The sequence below is a fragment of the Ovis canadensis genome, chromosome X, assembly GCF_042477335.2.
Source record: "Ovis canadensis isolate MfBH-ARS-UI-01 breed Bighorn chromosome X, ARS-UI_OviCan_v2, whole genome shotgun sequence".
Taxonomy (NCBI): Eukaryota; Metazoa; Chordata; class Mammalia; order Artiodactyla; family Bovidae; genus Ovis; species Ovis canadensis.
In genome coordinates this window covers 30,341,656-30,363,378 of record NC_091727.1, presented here as the reverse complement: position 1 = coordinate 30,363,378, position 21,723 = coordinate 30,341,656, and the positions used below count along the sequence as shown (strand labels likewise).

Sequence of the window (21,723 nt, the reverse complement as noted above, 5' to 3'; positions counted from 1 at the left end):
AAACTGTCACAATATTGTTAATTTGCTATATCCCAAAACAAAATAAAAAAGCTAAAATTTTACAAAAACCATGCCTCCAGTGCAAGGGGTGTGAGTTCAAACCCTGGTTGGGGAATTAAGATCCCATGTGGCACATAGCAAACCAATCAACAAAATATCATCACAGAAAAAAGTGATGGGGCTCCATTAAAGAAATAATTGACAATCTAGATTTCATTCCCTTTAAACTTCTGCTGTATGAAAATACACCAAGAGAACAAGAAGATGAGCCATAGTCTGGGAGAAAATATTTGCAAAAGACATATCTGATGAAGGTTCTAATCTAAAATATACAAAGAACTCTTAATATTAACAAGAAGAAAACTAACTTCTAATAAAAAATGGACAAAAAATATGAATAGATACCTCACCAAGGAAGATACACAGATGGCAAACAAGCATATGAAAAGATGCTCCACATCATATACCATTAGGGAACTGCAAATTAAAAAAAAAAAAAAAGCAGATACCATGACATGCCTTTCAGAATGGCCAGCATTCAAAGGACTGACAACACCAAATGCTGGTAAGGATGTGAATCAACAAGAACTCTCATTCCTTGGTGGTGGTGATGGAAAATTGTAGAGCCACTTTGGAAGACAGTTGCAGGTTTCTTAGTAAACTATGCATATTCAACATTGCTGGTAGGAATGTAAATTGGTACAGCCAATTTACAGGGAAAACAGTGTAGCAGTTCCTCAAAAAATCAAAAATAACACATAATACTTTCTGCAATTCCACTACTATCCAAAGGAATTGAAATCAGGACCGCAAAGAGAGCTCTGCACTCCCATGTTCACTGCAGCACTACTCACAATAGCCAAGAAAGGGAAGCAGCCTAGGTGTCCAGTGACAGATGAATGGATAAAGAAGATGCAAAATAAACACACAATGGAATATCATTCAGCCTTAAAAAGAAGCTAACCTCTCCAGTTATGAAAGTGTGGATAAACCTAGAGGACCTTCTGCTACAGTGAAATAAGCCAGACACAGAAGGACAAATACTGCGTGTCATTTATATGAAGAATTTATAATGGTCAAAGTCAAAAAAAAAGAGAGTAGAGTGGTGGTTGTCATGGTCTATGGGAGGATGAATGAGAAGGAATTGTAGACTTAAAAAACATTCACAACCTATGTATGAGACAGGGTGCTCAGGGCTGGTGCACTGGGATGACCCTGAGAGATGGGATCAGGAGGGAGGTGGCAGGGGGCTTCATGAAAGGGAACAATGTACACCCATGGCTGATTTATGTCAATGTATGGCAAAAGCCACTACAATATTGTAAGGTAATTAGCCTCCAATTAAAATATATAAACGAAAAAAACATTCACAACCTAAAAGTTGACAGGTACGTTCACTTTGGTACAAACCTTTAGGACTTCAACCCAGGAGGCAGCATCTCAAGTAACCCTGAGAGAACTGCTCCAAGGAAGGGAGGGGAGGAGCCAGGTTACATAGAAGTTTTGCAGCAAAGGGCAGGTAGTCTGAATATCAAAAGATTGTGATAAATGAAGGAAAACCAGATAATCCAGGTTAAGGAATTTAGCACTTTTCCATATATGGAAAGATGCAAGAATCAGAGCTCACTGAAATCATTCCTTTGATATGAACTTTAGAAATCTGGGGCCTGTATCCTGTATTTTTACATCCTGTGTTCCCTCAGGGTTCACCATCCATGGTGGCTGCAACTGTTGATAACTGACAATGTTTATTCACTGATACAGCAGGCAGTATTCCAATTCTCAGTATTAATCAAAAGTTACAAAGTTTAATTATACAAAATGAGTAAGTTCTCAGGATCTACTATATAATATAGAGCTTATAGTTAGGAATACTATATTGTACACTCTCTAAGAGGTCAAATCTTAAGGTAAGTGTCCTTATCACAGATACAGAACATAAAGGGTGAGAAGGCATCTTTCAAAATGGCCATCATCAAAAAATCTATAAACAATAAACGCTGGAGAGGGTATGGAGAAAAGGGAACTCTCTTACATTGTTGATGCGAATGTAAATTGATAGAGCCTCTATGGCTGGCTCAGAGAGTAAAGCATCTGCCTGCAATTCAGGAGACCTGGGTTCAATCCCTCGGTCTGGAAGATCCCCTGGAGAAGGAAATGGCAACCCATTCCAGTACTCTTGCCTGGAAAATCCCATGCGCAGAGAAGCCTGGCAGACTACAGTCCATGGGATCGCAAGAATCAGATATGACTGAGCGACTTCACTTTCCTTCTTTCTATGGAGAAGAGTATGAAGTTTCCTTAAAAATTAGGAATAAAACCACCATATGACCCAACCATCCCACTACTGGGCATAAACCATTAGGAAACCATAACTGAATAAGACACATATACTCCAATGTTCATTGCAGTACTATTTACAACAGATAGGCCACAGAAGCAACCTAGATGTCCATCGATGAATGGATGAAGAAGCTTTGGTACATGTATACAATGAAATACTACTCAGCCATAACAAAGACCATATTTGAGTGAGTTCCAATGTAGTGGGTGAACCTAGGGCCTATTATACAGAGTGAAGAAAGTCAGAAAGAAAAATATAAACATCATATACTGACACATACACATGAAATCTAGGAGACAGCACTGATGAATGTATTTGCAGGCCAGGATGGAGATGCAGGCATAGAGGACAGACTTGGTGACACAGGGGTTGAGGAGAGGGAGGGACAAACTGAGAGTAATCCTGAAACATACACATTACCATATGGAACATCAACAGCCAATGGGGATTTGCTGTGTGATGCAGGGAGCTCAAACTGGTGCTCTGTGATAACCTAGAGGGGTGGGAAGGAGTGACAAGTGGGGGGATGTTCGAGGGGGAGGGGACATATGTATACCTATGGCGGATTCATGTTGATGTATGGCAGAAACCAACACAATATTGTAAAGCAAATATACTCCGATTAAAAATAAACTTTGAAAAGGAAGAGAGAGACATTTTGGAGGTAATGGATATGCTTATGGCACAAACTGTGGTGGTCATTTCACAGGAGTAGACTTATCTCCAAACTCATCAATAAATTAAATATGTATAGGTTTTTGTATGTCAATCATACCTTAATAAACTGTCATTTTTTTAAACCAACTAAATAGATGAGGAAGCAATGGAAATAGTGACAGACTTCATTTTGGGGGCTCCAAAATCACTGCAGATGGTGACTGCAGTCACACAAATAAAAGATGCATGCTCTTTGGAAGAAAAGTTATGACTAACCTAGACAGCATATAAAAAAGCAGAGACATTACTTTGCCAATAAAGATCCGCTAGTCAAGGCTATGCTTTTTCCAGTAGTCATGTATGGATGTGAGAGTTGGACTATAAAGAAAGCTGAGCATCAAAGATTTGATGCTTTTCAACTGTCATGTCAGAGAAGACTCTTGAGACTCCCATGGACTGCAAGGAGATCCAACCAGTCCATCCTCAAGGAAATCAGTCTTGAATATTCATTGGAAGGACTGATGCTGAAGCAGAAACTCCAATACTTTGGCCACCTGATGCGAAGAACTGACTCATTTGAAAAGTCCCTGATGCTGGGAGGGACTGGGGGCAGGAGGAGAAGGGGACGACAGAGGATGAGATGGTTGGATGGCATCACCGACTCAATGGACATGAGTTTGAGTAAACTTCAGGAGTTGGTGATGGACAGGGAGGCCTGGCATGCTGCAGTCTATGGGGTTGCAAAGAGTTGCACACGACTGAGTGACTGAACTAAACTGAAATATACTCTTGGGCTAGTGGTAAAGAATCCAACTACAATGCAGGAGACTCATGGGTTTGATCCTTGAGTTGGGAAGACTCTCTAGAAGAGGAAATGGTAACCCACTGCAGTATTTTGTCTGGGAAATCCCATGGACAGAGGAGCCTGATGGGCCATATTCCATGAGGTGGCAAAGAGTTGGACCCAACTGAGTGACTAAACAGTAAATATACTCTTACCCTATGATCTAGTGGTTACGTTCCTTGGTGTTTAGCCAGATGAGCTGGAGACTTACATCAACACAAAAACCTGCATGCAGTTGTTTATAGCAGCTTATCTCATATTTTCCAAAACTTAAAAAGCAACATCAGTGTCCTTCAGCAGGTAATGGGATAAGTAACAGAATACTGTTCAATGCTAAAAATGAATAAGTTTTCAAACCATGAAAAGACATGGAGGAATCTTAGATGTGTATTACTAAAAAAAAAAATAATAATCTCAAAAAGCTACACACTGCATGATTCCAACTACTTGACTCTTGGAAAAAAGCAGAATTATAGAAACAGTAGAAAGACCAGTGGTTTCCAGGGGTTCGGGGGCAGGGAAGGAGGGATGAACAGAGGATAGAGAGCTTTTCACTGTCGTGAAACTGCTCTGTGTGACCCTACAGGGGTGGGTGCTGTTGTTAGTCACTCAGTTGTGCCCGACTCTTTGCGACCTCGTGGACTGTACCCCACCAGACTCCTCTGTTTATGGGATTTCTCAGGCAAGAATACTCGGTGAGATGCCTTTGTCTTCTCCAGGGGATCTTCCCATCCAGGGATTGAACCCATGTCTCTTGCATGGGCAGGTGGATTCTTTACCACAGATCCACCAAGGAAGCCCATAAGGCTGGATGCAAGTCACCATCCATTTGTCTATACTCACAGAGGGTACAATACCAAATAAAGAAGCTAATGTAAGTAAGTGTGCTAATGATATATCAATGTAGCTTCCTAGACTGTACCAAACGGCCTACTCTGCTGGGGACATTGACAGTAGGGGAGGCTGTGCTTGTGTCCAGGAGGAAGATATATGGGAACTCTCCATACTTTCTGCTCCATTTTGCTGTCACTCTAAGACAGCTTAAAAAAGTAAACTTAAAAAAACTAATGGGGCTGGGGTGGTGGCTCAGCCCCATACCCTTCCCTGGGGATTGCAGTCGTGAGTGCAGGGCCAGGCCCTCTTACCCCTCTATCCAAAAGGGGGTGGGCCCCTCAACCCTCATTCAGTTTGCTTGATTTGGATGCTGGCAGGGCCTGAGGCTTCCCTCTTTTAGGGTCTGAGAACATTTCCTGAGATCCAAAAGGATGTGAGGGTGGCATCCCTTGACCACACCTGCCATGCCATGAGTGACAACTGCATCAGGCAGGTTGAGAAAGCATATGATGGTGATCCCACTGGGGGTGCTGACTCCATACCCTAAATCTGACTCGGGTGAAGGCCTAAGAGTTCCCCCTCTGCTGACCTGAGACCTCCGCCTCAAATCAAGCTCATCACTTTTCTGTTACCCCTGAGAAGGACATGAGGCCATCTCTTTCTGACATTTACAAGGATCTCCATGGCAACAGGGAGGATTCGGTGAGGTCTCTGCTGATATGGGCTTGGCAGGGCTGCTCTCCTTCCTCTGGGCACACCTTAGAAATATTTCTCTCTACTGACCTGAGCCGGCCAACCTCAGATAAAGGTCTGTTGACCTGGGCACCCTCCTAGGTGGGAGTCACAAGTCCCCGAGAACCCTGAACGTTAAGTGAGCAATTGCTCAGGCTGAGAACTTGGCCTGGGGCATGTTGCCCTCCCCAGCTCTCCTGTAAGGGTCTCTTCCTCCTGGCTCCTGTTTCTTTATTAAAAGTCTTCCTGGGCAAGGCCACATCCTGGCAACCTCTTGACCCATTAGCCTATTGAAAACCCTTCAGAGACTGGGTTCCTGTCCCAGGAGTGATGTGAAACAGGGAAGTTGTAAGGCAAGGCAGGATGGATGTCTTGACAAAGGATAAAACACCTTCATCTACCCCTTCTCTTTACTAGCCACACTTCAAATTTTATGTGACTTCTCTTTGAAAAGTTTTAACTTCCAAATGTAAGGGGCTGTCCAGCATGATTTTCTGGGCCCCTGATCATTTGGGTTCTCTGACTTTGGATATGTAGATGATTATATTGTCACTAAATATTACCTTTCTCTGCTTTATTCAGACTTCTCAATTATTTTGATATACTTATTGCTGTGGTTACATATTTCCATCCAGTGTTTTGGGCACAGAGTTCTCCTTTTTATCACCTGACATACATGTTGGACCAGTCGATCAGACATAAGGCAAATGAAGGAACAGAAAGTTGGCCTCAGGCTAGGAGGAATGGCACAGTGTGGGCATCAGACTTATTTAGGCCAGGAGTCTACTTCCAACCCCATCATTTAAGAAATGTGTGAAACTGAATACCTTACCAAACTCTGCGAGCCTCAATTTCTTCATGTGTGAAATGGGTTTGAGAAGGTCTATCTTGGGACTGAGAATAATGCCTGGCCCGTTGCCTGACCTGTCCTGAGATTCTCAAGGATGCCAGTCCTTACTGTGATCAATCTGTCCCCGGGTATTCATCCCACTACACTGTGATTCAATTTTCAACCCAGGAGATGTCAAAGAATAAGCAGGGGTTTAGGGCAAAGAACACTCTATGAGAAAATTCCTGGTTAGCAACGAAAACTAGCATATCCCAGTTAACAGTATGTCACTGAAGGTCACCATGAGGTAGACATCCTCAGTGGATGTAACACAAAGCTCCAAAATGTTTCAAGGACCCCAAACTTACCTATCTCTCACTTGCCCTTTTTTATAAACCATTCCCACGTTCATTCATTTAACCACCCACAAGTGTCTATTCCTTCCTTATTGTTTGTTAAAATACAGTAAAGATATCTTGATTTGAATTATTATTATTGTTTATTTATTTTTTTTTTTTTAGTGGCTTGGGCTCTGACTCCCCCACCGAGGGCAGAGTGCACCAGTCCAGTGGCTTCAAGGCTTCATCCCACCGCAGGGGAGTGCCACCCTGATTTCTGGGAAACTCCATAGACAGAAGACAACATTAAAAAACATCTAATCTGCACAGTGTTTACCCATACTGGAACATGGGCACAGGACACATTCCATGCCAGCTTCACATGATTTCTCTCTGATTTACTCACAATCCCAAAGCACAGGCAGACTCAGAAACACTGCAGGTTTGGGTCTCAACCCCCAAATGAAAGTCCATATCGCAACTGAGTCATAGGAATTTTTTGGTTTCCCAGTGCTTTCATAAAATTTATGTTTACACTATACTACAGGCTAATAAGTGGGCAATAGTATTATGCCTAAGGACAATATAGATATCTTAAATAAAAACACCTCTTTGCTAAAGGAAAAAGATGCTAACCATTATCTGAGCCTTCACTGAGTCCATCATTTTTGCTGCTGAGGGTGTGAACATTACAAAAGCTATCAATACGTGACACAGACATGAAGTGAGCAAACGGTGTTGGAAAGATGGAGCCGAAACACTTGCTGGAAGCAAGGCTGACTAACACAAACTTTCAATTTGGTCAAGAAAAAGAACAAAGAAAAGAAAAGCAGTATCTGTGAAATACAATAAAGCAAAGTGCAACCGAGTGAAGTGTGCCTCTAACTGTTAAGGGCAGTTCCCCATCCCAGGTTTGCTTTCAACTATGCGGCCCACCACGTGAGTACCTGGTCCCTTGTCTCAATTACCACAGCCTCATCTAGCTCGCCATGCACGCAACTTATAATTCCTTCCCACTGAAGGACTTACATTTTCCCAAGGCCCACCGCTACCTTGCATCAGGGAATTCACATTTGACTGCTGTCATGTCACCATTTCCTTTACATGACAGCTGCCTCTCGACTCTATAATTTTATGGTCAGTGGCTAGATTATTTCTCAGCTCTCCAAGTACTAGCACAGAGTCTTCTATGAGCCCAGGCTCAATTAATGTTTAGGGAATAAATGAGCCTGTGAGCATGAGGATGAATTTCTTAGAAATTAATTTTATATTTTTGAATTAACAAAGCATACACTGTCATTTATAATTTTGTTAAACACAGCCTACAAAAGAGGAGGAAACCAAATACCGTCCATCTTACTTTCTATTTCTTGATCCCACATATTTCACTGCTTAATTTTTTCATTATTCAAGGAAATAACATATTGTAATGCCATGTTATCTTTCTAAATAAGATGGAAGTTTTCCCATTTGTTTTACACAACAGAAACACTCTTATCCTTAAGACTGATAAACAACAGTAAGTGTGACTGATGTCATTTGTAAACTTAGATTATATGCTTTCATTGAGGAGCAACCTTTGAAAAGTAACAAGAAAACTTAAAAAAAAATAGATTTATCTCTAAATGGCTCATACAGAACACAAACCCCAAGGAATTATACACTGTGCACCCTCTGGGATGCCCAGTTCTATACCACTTAGAGAACACTGAATGCTATCTTCAGCCACAAGTACAGAATTTGGCTCAGCTTCATTGGGTGTGGGAAGAACTGCTGGAGGAACACTGGGACATCTGCTGGCTCGGGCCCTCTCTTGCTCACCTCTCAAAGCTGAGATACCCAGGATCTCCAATAGCTGACAGAAGGGGTGGGGTTGGGGGGGAAGAAGCCTAGCGGGGTGTTCTACAGTCCTCATCAGAGTCCCCATCTTCATATCTATCAGAGTCTGACACTCCTCCCTTTACGGAACTGTGCCCACAAGCCTCCAAACAAAGTTTCACCTCTTAGAGTTCGGCAGGGGAGAAGTCCGGGAATTGAGCGCATGGGTGCCGCTTTGTCTCGCCATCTTTACCATGCCTCGTTAGCACTCGGCGCTCTCCTGGTGACTGGAGTTAGGGCCTAGGTTTCCTTCATTTACAGAATCAAGTAATCGTGTATCTTACAGAATGTCTTAGATCAAGATATACCGAAGAAATCGGCCTAAGAGAGTTGTAGGAACCGACCCCTGCCGATCACAGAGATGAGACACTTGGTGTTATCTTTGTTGCAGGACAGGGAAACGGCCCCTTGAGTCCATATTCAGGTCCTCACCTTGCCTGCAGATCAGTCCTGGGAATCCACTCTTAGCCACATGAATGCGCTGAACATCAGTGCGAGCTCTTCGCCACCAGCACGGAAGATTTGCAGAGACACTTCCGGCTACGGCTGCCCTGTGCGTGATCTCTGAGGGATGATGGAAAGGGCGGGGCTCCGTGGGGACCCGTCGTTCAGTGTTCAGTGGTCCCATTGGTCATCCCTTCGGTCCTCACCATGCCGGCTGTCAGAGGCTGGACACTTCGCACTACGGACTTGAGTCCTCCTGCCCCCAAACCAAGCGTCATCCCTCCAAGTCCCTAGTGGGGAGACAGGGCGCTTCTCTGAGCACTTCTCCTTGAGAGGGGGAGCATCACTCTGTGAGCCTTCCTCCTTGGTGGGAGAGACCCTCTCAGCACTGATGGTCCTCATCTTCCCAGTGGTGATGGCCAAGATGTCACCCCCTAAGAACTGGGGTTCCATCCATTCCCTCGCTGAGACCAGACAGAAATGAAGAGGCTTCATCCCTATCACTCTGCCTGGAGCCTCTGGGGTTAAGAATAGGGGCAGGGGTGTGTAAAGCCTCCTCATTTGTGGGTCTAGTGATACTTCTTTCTTCACTCAGGGACCTCACCATGGTCCTGGCCAGTCCTGGGACCTGACCCGCCAACTTGAGATTCTCCCTCTGCTGAACTGACGCCATTCTTCTTAGACTGAGACTTTGACCTCACAGAGAACTACAAGGCTATTAAGAGGGAATGTCTTGTCTGGGCATTCTACACCTTAGAGCAAGTTTGGGCAGGTCTCTGACTGACCTGGATTTTATGGTGGTTGTCTCTCCAGTCCTCACTTATGGGGGCCCAAATTTTGTCTATCTCTTGGATTAAAAGATTCCTGGGGAAAACCAAATCCTGGCAAACTCTTGAGCAGTGTCCCTAATGCAAACCTTATAGTTTCATGTCCCAGACTTAACCTGAGATGGGGAAATAACACAGAAGGCAGGGGGCAGAATGGGGTGCACTCCCAGAGAAAAATGCTGCTCCATCCTTTTCAAAAGCCAGAATCAGTCTCTTTTCATGACTTGTTTTAACTGACTGACAGGCATACTTTTAAAACATTGTACTGCAAGTAATCAGGCTTCACAAATACTGTGTTTCGTTACAAAGTGAAACTTTACGGTAACCACGCACTGAACATGTCTATGGCAACGTTTTCCCAACATCATGTATTCACTTAGGGTCCCTGTTCCACATATTGTTAATTCTTTAAATATTTTAAACTCTTTCCTTATTTTATTTCTTATGGTGCTCTGATCAGTTGTCTTTGTTACTATTATAACTGTCTTACATTTGTAAATAAGCTATGTGCATTTTTGGACATCTTCTGGTAAGTGTACAATAGGATTAACAACTTTTATAAGCACTGGGAATCCCACAAATACCTAATGATTTACTCTATGGCAATTTTCACTTTATTGCAGTGATCTAGAACCCAAGTCACCATATCTGAGATACGAGTACAATTCTAAAGGAAAAAAGCCATCCAAGATGGTTTTGTGCTATTCTGATTGAGGTTATCTGACACTGCACAGAGAGACGATCTTACTGTCCCTATCATCTGTTTCTCTTCTTTATTCCTGTCATGTATTGATGTAGCCTTCAAGGCTTTGTGCCTAAAGAAGTGTCTTGGAATATATCCAGAGTCCTCACTTTTATCCCAAGATACCTTTGAGTGTTCAGGAACACAAGCTCTGCTTTAGGGCAAGAGGAGTATAACAGCATTGGATCTAGAGGAATTAAGAGAGGAATCTAATTCCAGGCCTATCAGTCACTAGTGTTCCCCAGCAAGGGCTCGCTGCCTGATGCACATAGAAGCCAATACTATGGAACAGGCTTTTGAGAGAAAAACTTTAATCCAAGGTGGAGTGGCAAGACAGGAAGTAGGGCTCTCAAATCTGTCTCCTCAATCCAGAGTTTGAGGTAAAATTAAAGGGTTTAGGGGAACTGCAGATTTGGAAGCTAATTGGCTAGTCTTGAATTAGTTCATGTAAGCTATTCATGCTGCTAGAAGGCAGATTTTCCATATTGAAGGACTTCATACAGTTCTCCCATGGCAACATTCCTACTCTGAGAGTTCCACAGACGGAAGCCTCTTGGTTCTGCAGTCATCCTGGAAACATAGGCTCCTTTTGGCACATGCATAGTGCTGCCTCTAAAAATAACTCAAGGTTTGATTAATCAACAACCTGTTTTAAGGAGGCAAAACCACTTTAAACTGGTCAATGCTTTATGTTTCAATCCCCCCATTTCTCTTTGTACATTCTTCAAGCTTGTTGGAAATCCTCTTCAATTTGGTTAATGATTCTCAGATTCTGTAGAAAATGATAATCCCAGGTCCCAAATTTCTGTACCACCAGGACTGGAGTGTTATATAAGCATTGGCAAGCTTGGATTAATTGGTATTTAAGAAAGGTGATCATCAGAGGCTTGGTTTCCTTCACATGTCTCTTTACAGGCTATTGCTTTAAAGTTGGCATTTTGGTGCCTGGATGGAATTTATTACTATTGGGTCAGCTGTCTTGGCTCTTCCTGGCCACTCATCAGCCCAAACTGAGCTGTGCAGTTGAATGACCAATTTCTTCCACTGTAGTGCTCAAAATAGTTTACATTTTGGCCAGCAAACAGAGCCTGGACCAACTGTCTTTAACCAATGCTTGATGCCTCTTCCCAGCCTTCACGGATTGTAGTCGACCTCAACCAGCACTCTTATCAGGAACTTGAGGTCTCTGGATGAGGTAGAAATGTTGGCTTCCCCTGGAAAGCCCTTGCATCCATGGGAGCTGTAGGAAAGCCTTCAGGACTTGTCTATCTGTGGCTCAGAGTGCTTTGTTCATTTCTAGGAAGAAAATGGGCAAACTTGAGGCATTGCCCCTTAATTTAGGACCCAATTCCATCTCCTCATTTGGTTGCTGGAAAGCATTGCCTGTATCAGTTCCTTGCAGAAACCACTGAGAAGAATGGACAGTCTCAAGGTGACCAGCTTGGATCTGAGGGTTCACTTAAAACAACCCTGAAAAGTTTTCCATTATATGTGGCTGTCAAACTGTAGCTTGAGAGGCACGTGTGCTACCCAGCTTCCAAGGAATCTGTCCCACTATTTCCAAGACTGGAGCCCATTTGGTCAGAGGCTCCTAATATTTCCACCCTGCCATGTGCTGAGGGCATGCTTGTCTACTGAAGACGGGCATATGCACACTTAGACTCTGTCTCACCCTCTACCTTGAAAATTTACCTAGTGAGGCAGAGGGTGAAAGAGTGATTGCATCATGTTGAAGAAAGTGAAAGAGGAAGCTGTCTTAAACTCAGCCAGAGCTGAGTTTGAGAGAAGAATTCAGGAGCACACATGTTTAAACACTGATTTCCTCACTTCCTTTCTGAGCATGCTGGGGTTTAATCTTTCTGGTAGATGACTGAAACATTTTACCACTCCAGCAGAGATCACACACAGACAAGCAAATCTAGATGTCTGGGCAATTTCCAGGGGAAACACATTCAACCCAAGGCCTCTATGTAGCCCATTACCTTTAAGACCAGAACCAATGGTTATTTGTCCTGGTAAAATTTCATTTTTAACATCAGTTCAGTTCAGTCCCTCAGTCGTGTCCGACTCTTTGTGACCCCATGAATCTCAGCACACCAGGCCTCCCTGTCCAACACCAACCACACATGCACAAATATATAAAAGTAGTTCAGTACTACCTCCCTGCTATTCTGGGTGACACAGAATAGGACTAGACATTTTAGTGAGGAAATGCCAGAATGTGTCCAATTGTACAAAATTCCTCACCCAGATTAGGGTGCGTTCTTCTGTGGGGAGGGGGGAGACTTTTCCTGCTTTATACTCCCTCATTTTACATTTATGCTTGCACCACAACAAGGTAATCAGGGCTGGTTTCATTAAGAATACACTCGTGTGGAACTCCAAGTATCATAAGAAACTATGACAAACAACTATATGCAAATAAAATGGACAATCTAGAAGAAATGCACAGATTCTCAGCGAGGTACAACCTTCCAAAACTGAACAAGGAAGAAATAGAGAATGTGAATAGATGGATCACAAGTACTGAAACTGAAACAGTGATTTTAAACTTTTCCAATAAATGTCCAGGACCAGATGGCTTCTCATGTAATTCTATCAAACACTTAGAGATTCTGTCACCCTCTTCCAAAAAAAATTACAGAGAAAGGAATACTCCCAAGCTCATTCTATGAGGCCACCATCACCCTGAGAGCAAAACTAGATAGAGAAGCACACACAAAAAAGAAGAGAAAAGAAAGTGACAGGCCAATATCACTGAAGAACACAGATGGAAAAATCCTGAACAAAATACTAGCAAACCAAAAAAGACAGTCTCTTCAATAAGTGGTGCCTTGAAAACTGGACAGTTACATGTAAAATAATGAATTTATTATTTTTAACATAAATTTATTAATTTTAATTGGAGGCTAATTACTTTATTGTATTGGTTTTGCCATACATCAAGATGAATCTGCCATGGGTATACACATGTTCCCCATCCTGAAACCCTTCCCACCTCCCTCTCCATACCATCCCTCTGGTCATCCCAGTCCACCAGCCCCGAGCATCCTGTATCATGTATTGAACCTCGACTAGACATTCTCTAACACCACACACAAAAATAAACTCAAAATGGATCAAAGACTGAAATGTAAAGCCAGACTCTATAAAACCCTCAGAGGAAAACCTAGGCAGAACACTGTTTGACATAAGTTGCAGCAGTATTTTTTTCTTTTAGTAAAATGGTTTTTGACCCACCTCCTGGAGTAATGAAAATTAAAACAAAAATAAACAGGTGACATTTAATTGAAGTCAAAAGCTTCCACACAGCAAAAGAAACCATAAACAAGACAACTCACAGAATGAGAGGAAATATTTGCAAACAAAGCAAACAACAGCAGAATAATCTCCAAAATATAAAAATAGCTCTTGCACCTCTGTGTCAAATAAACAATCCCATAAAAAAGTTGGCAGAGTGTATAAACAAACATTCCTTCAAAGAAGACATACAGATGACCAAAAAGCACATGGAAAGATGCTCAACATCACTAATTATCAGAGAAATGCAAATGAAAAGTACAATGAGGTATCACCTCACACCAGCCAGAATGGCCATCATCCCCAAATCTGCAAACAATAAATGATGGAGTGTTGAAAAAAGGGAACACTCTGGCACTCTCGGTGGGAATGCAAATTGACACAGTCACTATGGAGAACGTTATGGCAGTTCCATGAAAAACTAAAAGTAGAGTTACCATATGATCCAGCAATCCCACTCCTGGCACATATCCAGAGAAACCTATGATTCATAAATACACATGCACCCAATCTTCATTATAACACTATTTACATTAGCCAAGACATGGAAGTAACTTAAATATCCATCTACAGAGAAATGAATAATGCAGATGTGGTACAATGGAATATTACTCAGCCATAAAAAAGAAATAATGCCATGTGCAGCAACATGGATGGACCTAGGGAACATCATACTAAGTAAGACACAGAAACACAAATATCTTATGACAACACTCATATGTGGAATCTAGTTTTTTTTAAATGACTCAAATGAACCTATTGAGAACATAGAAAGGAACTTTTGAATACCAAAAACAAGCTTATGGTTAGCACTGGAGAAATGTTGAGGGAGGATGAGCTTGAGATAAACATATACAACTGTCATGCTGGACTCTTTGTGACTCCATAGACTGTAGTCCAACAGGCTCCTCTGTATATTGAATTTCCAGGCCAGAACACTGGAGTGCGTTTCCATTTCCTACTCTAGGGGATTTTCCCGATCAAGGGACTGAACCTGCTTCTCATGTGTCTCCTCCATTGGCAGGTGGATTCTTTACCACTGCACCACCTGGGAAGTCCACATACACAACTATATATAATAGAGATAACCAAAAAGGACCTACCATATAGCAGAGAGAACTCTACTCAATATTCTGTAATAAACTGTATGAGAAAAGAATCTGAAAATGAAGGAATACATGTGTATGTATAGCTAAGTCACTTTGTTATACACCTGAAACTAACACAACACTGTAAATCACTTATACTCCAAGAAAATAAGACAAAAATATAATACCACCATAATATCCAGCAATCCCACTCCTGGGAATATATCCAGAGAAAATCATAATTCGAGAAAGGTACAGCACCCAATGTTCATTGCAGCATTATTTACAATACCTGTGACATGGAAGCAACCTAAATGTCCATCAACAGAGGAGTAGATAAAGATGTGGTCTGTAAACACAAAGGAGTATTACTCAGCCATAACAAGGAATGGAAGAATGCCATTTGCAGCAACATGGGTGTACCTAGGGATTGTAACACTAAGCGAATTAAGTCAGACAAAGACAAATATATCCCTCATATGTGAAATCTATTTTTAAAAAATGATAAAAATATATCTCTCATATGTGGAATCTAATTTTTAAAAATGATAAAATGAACTTATTTACAAAACAGAAAGACAGATGATGAAAACAAACTTATGGTTACTAAAGGGGAAACGTAGTGAGGGAGGGAGAAATCAGGAGCTTGGGATGAACACACACACACCATTATATATGTGAAATTGATGACCGACAAGGACTTCCTACATAGTGCAGGAAACTCTAATCAATATTCTGTGATAACCTATATGAAAAAAGAAACTGAAAATTAATGAATGTACATATAACTGAATCACTTTGCTATATACCTGAAATTAACACAACATTGTAAATCAACTGTACTCCAATAACATTTAAAAAATAGACTGGCATATATCTGAAGAAAACCATATATCTGGGCATATATCTGAAGAAAACCATAATTTGACTAGGTACAAGCACAACCATGGTCACTGCAGCACTGTTTACAATAGCCAAGACATGGAAACCACCTACAGGTCCATGAATAAAAATGTGATACATAAATACCATGGAATCCTACTCAGGCATAGAAAAGAATGAAATAATGTCATTTGCAGCACTGGATGGACTTAAGAGATTTTCATAATGAATGAAGTAAGTCAGACAAAGACAAATACCATATTATATCACTCATAGGTACTATCAATTTTAAAAAATGACACAAATGTACTTATTTAAAATACAGAAACAGACTCTCACATTCTGAAAACAGACTTATGATTACTAAAGGGGAAACATGGGGGGATGGATACATTAGAAATTGGGATGAACATAGAGAAACCAGCAATATATAAAATAGATAGCCGAAAAGGACCTCCTATATAGCATAGGCAACTCTACTCAACATTCTGTAATAACCTATATGGGAAAGAATCTGGAAAAGATTGAATATATATGTAACTGAGTCACTTTGCTGTGCACCTGAAATACAAGATTGTAAATCAATAATTCTCAATAAAAGTTTTTTTTTTTTTTTTAAGAAAAAGGATATCCATCTGTAACAATACCTACAGGCAATCACCTTCAGTTCAGTTCAGTCACTCAGTTGTGTCCAACTCTTTGCGACCCCGTAAACCGAAGCATGCCAGGCCTCTCTGTCCATCACCAACTCCCAGAGTCCACCCAAACCCATGTCCGTTGAGTCGGTGATGCCATCCAACCATCTCATCCTCTGTTGTCCCCTTCTCCTCCTGCCCTCAATCTTTCCCAGCATCAGGGTCTTTTCAAATGAGTCAGCTCTTCGCATCAGGGGGGCAAGTTCAGTTCAGTCGCTCAGTCATGTCTGACTCTTTGTGACTGTTATGCTCTGAGCCCGTATCTCCGAACCGACCAAGAGAGAGAGCAAGTCCACCACGGTAATGCAAGGGCAAGAAGGGAGTTTATCTCTAGCATGCTAGGGCCCAAGTCTCATCCGGCACAGCAGAATCCGACAAGAGCCCCGAACAAAGGAGTATGGCGGCTTATATACAGGCAGTTCTTTGTCTCAGTTAGAGGAGTAGCTGGCGTTACATGATTGGCCAGGCAGGATGAGCGCATATCCTGTCTCTTTTTGGTAAACACGACTCAGGTCCTAGAGCCCGTCGTTTGGTCCCTAACATTCCCTCCCCGTCCTTAGATCATATAGAGGAATCTTCCTCTCGGTCCTGAGACACAGTTTGATATTGTTGCCAAAGCACAAACAGCTGCACTGTATTTATGTGTTCCTTTACAAAGGCTACAAGTCTATTGATAATACATGGGCCAAAGGTAAGCATCAGTAGAAGTATTAGCAGGGGTCCCAGCAAGGTGGAGATTAGGGTGGTCAACCAAGGGGATTGTTGAAACCAAGACTCAAACCATCTTTGTTGAGCCTCACGTTTTTGTTTACGTTGGGCTAGTCTCTCTCTTACTTTGGCCATAGATTTTTTTAACTATTTTTGTGTGATCAGCATAAAAACAACACTCTTTTTTAGGGCAGCACAGAGTCCCCCCTGTATCCCCCCACAGATCTTTCAGTTATGTCTGGGCGCACTTGGACATGCCCAGAATGCATGATTTCGGAGCTTGCCCCTCTTCCAGGGTACATTTACCACCGGCTTAAGGTCAAAGTATAAGTCTGGCCACCAAGTATTTGGTGGATGTATTGTGGTGGTGGAGTTAAGCATCTCACGTGTTAGTCCATTTTGCAGTTTTTAGGTGATTTTTACGTGTTGGTGTGGGTTCACGCTGGCAGCTTCGGAGCAGAGTAACATGGTCATCCATAAGATGGTCCAGACGACTTGTCTTGGTCTTGTCGACGATGCCGGAGCTTCAGCCTCAGGGGGTTGGACGGGTGCAGAGATGCTTTTTATTTATTTATTTATTTTAGTGTCTTTTTGCTCTGCTGAAGTAGCTGGGCATTTGTGGTTGCAATGCACCCAAGGCCCGATACCGTCGACCTGGCCTTACCTCGGTGAAATCTATTTCCCAGTGTTGCCCTGGTCCTTTTCTCCGATACCTCAGTCCTGCATGTTGTCCTTTTTCTGGCCTCATCTGTTGACATGCCTTACAAGCATGCACTATGTTCTTTACAGTTGTCTGGTGCCGGGGAAATCGCAGGCACACAGTTTGAAAGAGCATCAGAGTCTTCTTTTTTTCCAGATGAGTAGACAAGTGTAAATGCTCACATAGTTGCCGTCCCAACTGAGCAGGGAGTATCAAGTAGCCGTCTGAGTCTCGGTGCCATCTATTTTTACCTTTTTGAAGGTTGGTGTGTTCTTGGATCCAAGCAAGGTCTGTGGATGAATACTCAGGGGTTGGGGGCAGAGTTCCCATACCTGGAGGTGGAAGTCCGATCGCCAACACAGGGGTGATGAAATCTTCATCAGCTACTTTTCGAGCTGCCAGGTCTGCGGCACGATTCCCTCGTGCCGTGGGGCTGTCACCCTTCTGATGTCCAGGTACATGTACTATTGACACAGCCCAAGGCATCTGTACAGCCTCTAAAAGTCTATGGATTTCAGGCAAATTTTTAATTTTTTTTTCTTTAGCTGTCAAAAACTCCCATTCCCGATATATCGGGCCCTGGATGTGTACCGTGCCAAAAGCATAGCGACTGTCAGTGAAAATAGTTTTTTTTTTTTTTTTCCTCTCTCTAATACTTGAATCAGGGCAATTAACTCTGCCTTTTGTGCTGAGGTATCCGGGGGAAGGGCCTCTGCCCATATCGTCTGTCCAGAGTCATCTACTACTGCGGCTCCCGCCCATCTCTGTCCATCTTTTACATAACTGCTGCCATCTGTGAACCATTTTAGCTCACTGTTATCCAGTGGAGTATCGGTTAAGTCCTTTCGCATTGCTGTGACTCCGGCCAGTATCTCATCACAATCATGGAGGGGGCTATTTTTCTCCGGATTGGGCAAAAGAGTGGCCGGATTTAGAGTGCAGGGCGTTTGGAAATGAATCCGTGGGGTGTCAAGTAGCAAGGCCTGGTAGTGCGTCAAGCGGGCATTAGAAATCCATTTACCTGGGGGTTGCTTTAAAACTCTCTCTATGGCATGAGGAGTGTAGACCGAGAGTCTCTGTCCATAAGTCAGTTTATCAGCATCATGGACTAAGAGCGCGGTGGCCACGATGATACGGAGGCAAGGTGGCCATCCGGCTGCCACTGGGTCCAGTCTCTTGGAAAGGTAAGCTACAGGTCGCTTCCATGGTCCCCATCTCTGTGTTAGTACCCTTTTTTTTTTATCTCCCGCTTTTTATCCACAAATAATTGGAAAGGCTTAGATGGATCAGGGAGGGCAAGGGCAGGAGCTTCTAGCAAGGCTCACCTGAGCTCTTGGAAGGCCTCTTTTATTGGCTCAGTCCATTTCCAGTCCTTGTTTCTTTTGGTCCCTTCATATAGGGGCCTGGCCTTTTTTTGCAAACCCCAAGATCTATAACTGGCAATATCTCACAGTTTCCAGAAATTTTTTTACTTGTCTAGGGTTAGCCGGCTCAGGGATCTGGAGGATGGTTTCTTTCATAGCCTGTGTTAGCCACCTCTGGCCCTGTTTTATCTTATAACCGAGGTATGTAACCTCTTGCTTGGCAATCTGGGCCTTTTTGGCACTGGCCCTGTATCCTAAAGTCCCCAAGGTTTGGAGAAGGTCACCTGTTGCCTCTTGGCACTCTTTTTCTGTAGCCGCTGCCAGCATGAGGTCATCAACATATTGTAATAAAACAATGGTAGGGTGTTCAACCCGATACTCACGGAGGTCTTCGTCCAGGGCCTCATTAAATAACATGGGCGAGTTTTTGAAAACCTGTGGTAAGCGAGTCCATGTCAGCTGCACAGAGGTCTGACCACCGTCTTCCTGCCATTTGAAGGCAAAGATCTCTTGGCTTGCGGGGGCAAGAGGCAAACTGAAAAAGGCATCTTTTAAATTTAAAACAGTGTACCAAATGTAGTTTGGAGGCAAGTTGCTTAGCAATGTATAAGGGTTAGGAAGCATAGGATGAATATCACTCACCTGTTTGTTGACTTTTTGTAGATCTTGAACTGGTCTAAAATCAGTTCCCCCAGGCTTTTTCACAGGCAACAGGGGAGTGTTTCATGGGGACCGTCACCTTTTCAGGACCCCAGCATCTATGAGGCGTTGTATATGAGGAGTAATTCCTTGTCGAGCCTCTTGACTCATGGGATACTGCCATACCCTCACCGGGGAAGCACTGGCTTTCAGTTCGACAATGATAGGGGGCCTCTGTTTGGCCAGTCTCATTCCTGCTGTTTCAGCCCAGGCCTGAGGGTATCTTTGAACCCATGGTTGGCCAGGCAGGATGAGCACATATCCTGTCTCTTTTTGGTAAACATGACTCAGGTCCTAGAGCCCGTTGTTTGGTCCCTAACAGCGACCCCATGAATCCCAGCACGCCAGGCCTCCCTGTCCATCACCAGCTCCCGGAGTTCACTCAGATTCACGTCCATTGAGTCAGTGATGCCATCCAGCCATCTCATCCTCTGTCGTCCCCTTCTCCTCCTGCCCCCAATCCCTCCCAACATCAAAGTCTTTTCCAATGAGTCAACTCTTTGCATGAGGTGGCCAAAGTACTGGAGTTTCAGCTTTAGCATCATTTTAAAGGCATGAGTAAAAAACTCCATCACCTCCATAAAGCAAGGTTTCCAGTCCAGGAGCAAGGTGTTTATCTCCCGATTCAGAGGACCCTCATTAATATCAGGTGTAATAAAATTTTGTCACAGTCATCCAATAGCCACATTCCTATTTGCCAATCTCAACACATATAACAGTCAGACATAGTTAAACATAGGCAAATAAATCCAAAGACCTGGGACCTTAACGTAGTGTTTGGGGCTCTAACCCAATCATTGAATACCTCAGCAGCTTTCATCTTGCACTGTCCCTTTAGGAGGGTCCCTAACCAACCTCTCATCTTAGCCTCCGGATTTTATCCAGATGGAAGAAACTCCACTAGGTGGGACCCTAACCCACAGTGTTGTTGTCATTGTTCAGTTGCTCAGGTGTGTCTGACTCTTTGCCACCCCATAGATTATAACATGCCAGGCTTCCCTGTCCTTCACTATCTCCTGAGCTTTGCTCAAACTCGTTTCCATTGAGTCGGCGATGCCATCCAACAGTCCAGTCCTCTCTAACCCACAGTGCTGATGCGATTATTAGACTACAGGCACATTCTAACTACATATAGCACATTTAGCTATAGGAACATTATAATGAGGTTACTCACCCCAAAGATATATGATCCAGGAGCTATTCCTTTTCTTAAAAGTGAAAGGAGCCAAAGAAGCCCAAGGAGCCCAGAGTGCCATGGCTAGGAAACAGGAACCTGAGAGCCGACTTTCTAGACAAACTCAGTCGAGGTGGCCACTCAGAGTTGGTGTTGAGAACCACCAGGGGCTACAGTGCATCAACCAGATGGTCACAAGTCCTAAATTTCAACTAGGCTGCCCAAACTCACTGAACATGGGCTCACTGACAGATGCGCACAGAAGCCAATACTTATGGCAAGAGCTTTTGAGAAAAGAGCTTTACTGCAAGGCCGACCAAGGCAGGAGGCAAGGTATCAAATCTCTCTTCAATCCAGCAGCTTGGGTGAAATCTAAGGGATCACGGAAATTTCTAACTTGGAAGCTAATTGGCTAGTCTTCAATTAGTCCATTTCAGCTACTCAGGTTACAGGAAGCCAGGCTTTCCTTATTGAAGGACTTCTCATTTTGCAATGGCCCTTGGGGCAACATTTGTATTCTCTGAGTTCCCCAGATTGAGGATCTTGGCTCCGGGGTCATGCTGAGGTCATGCGTTCCTTCCTGGACACATGCAGTCCTTTCTTGTAAAATGACTCAAGGTGTGATTAATCAACAATCTTTTTGA

At 43.0% G+C, this 21,723-nt stretch overlaps 1 protein-coding gene across 2 annotated transcripts in view; it reads right to left on the bottom strand.

Moving 5' to 3' along the window:
* The window catches only part of LOC138930955 (melanoma-associated antigen B3-like), a 39,426-nt gene extending 17,984 nt beyond the window's left edge, over nucleotides 1-21,442 (bottom strand). Inside the window, exon 1 of one of the 2 annotated variants that reach the window (XM_070291469.1) lies at nucleotides 21,080-21,442. In XM_070291469.1, coding sequence (XP_070147570.1) covers nucleotides 21,080-21,161 — 82 coding nt within the window. In that variant the 5' untranslated portion in view covers nucleotides 21,162-21,442. Of the gene's footprint in view, nucleotides 1-19,848; nucleotides 20,082-21,079 lie in introns of those variants that run through there. The other variant, XM_070291471.1, reaches the window with a different exon arrangement.
* Between the last annotated feature and the right edge of the window lie 281 nt (nucleotides 21,443-21,723).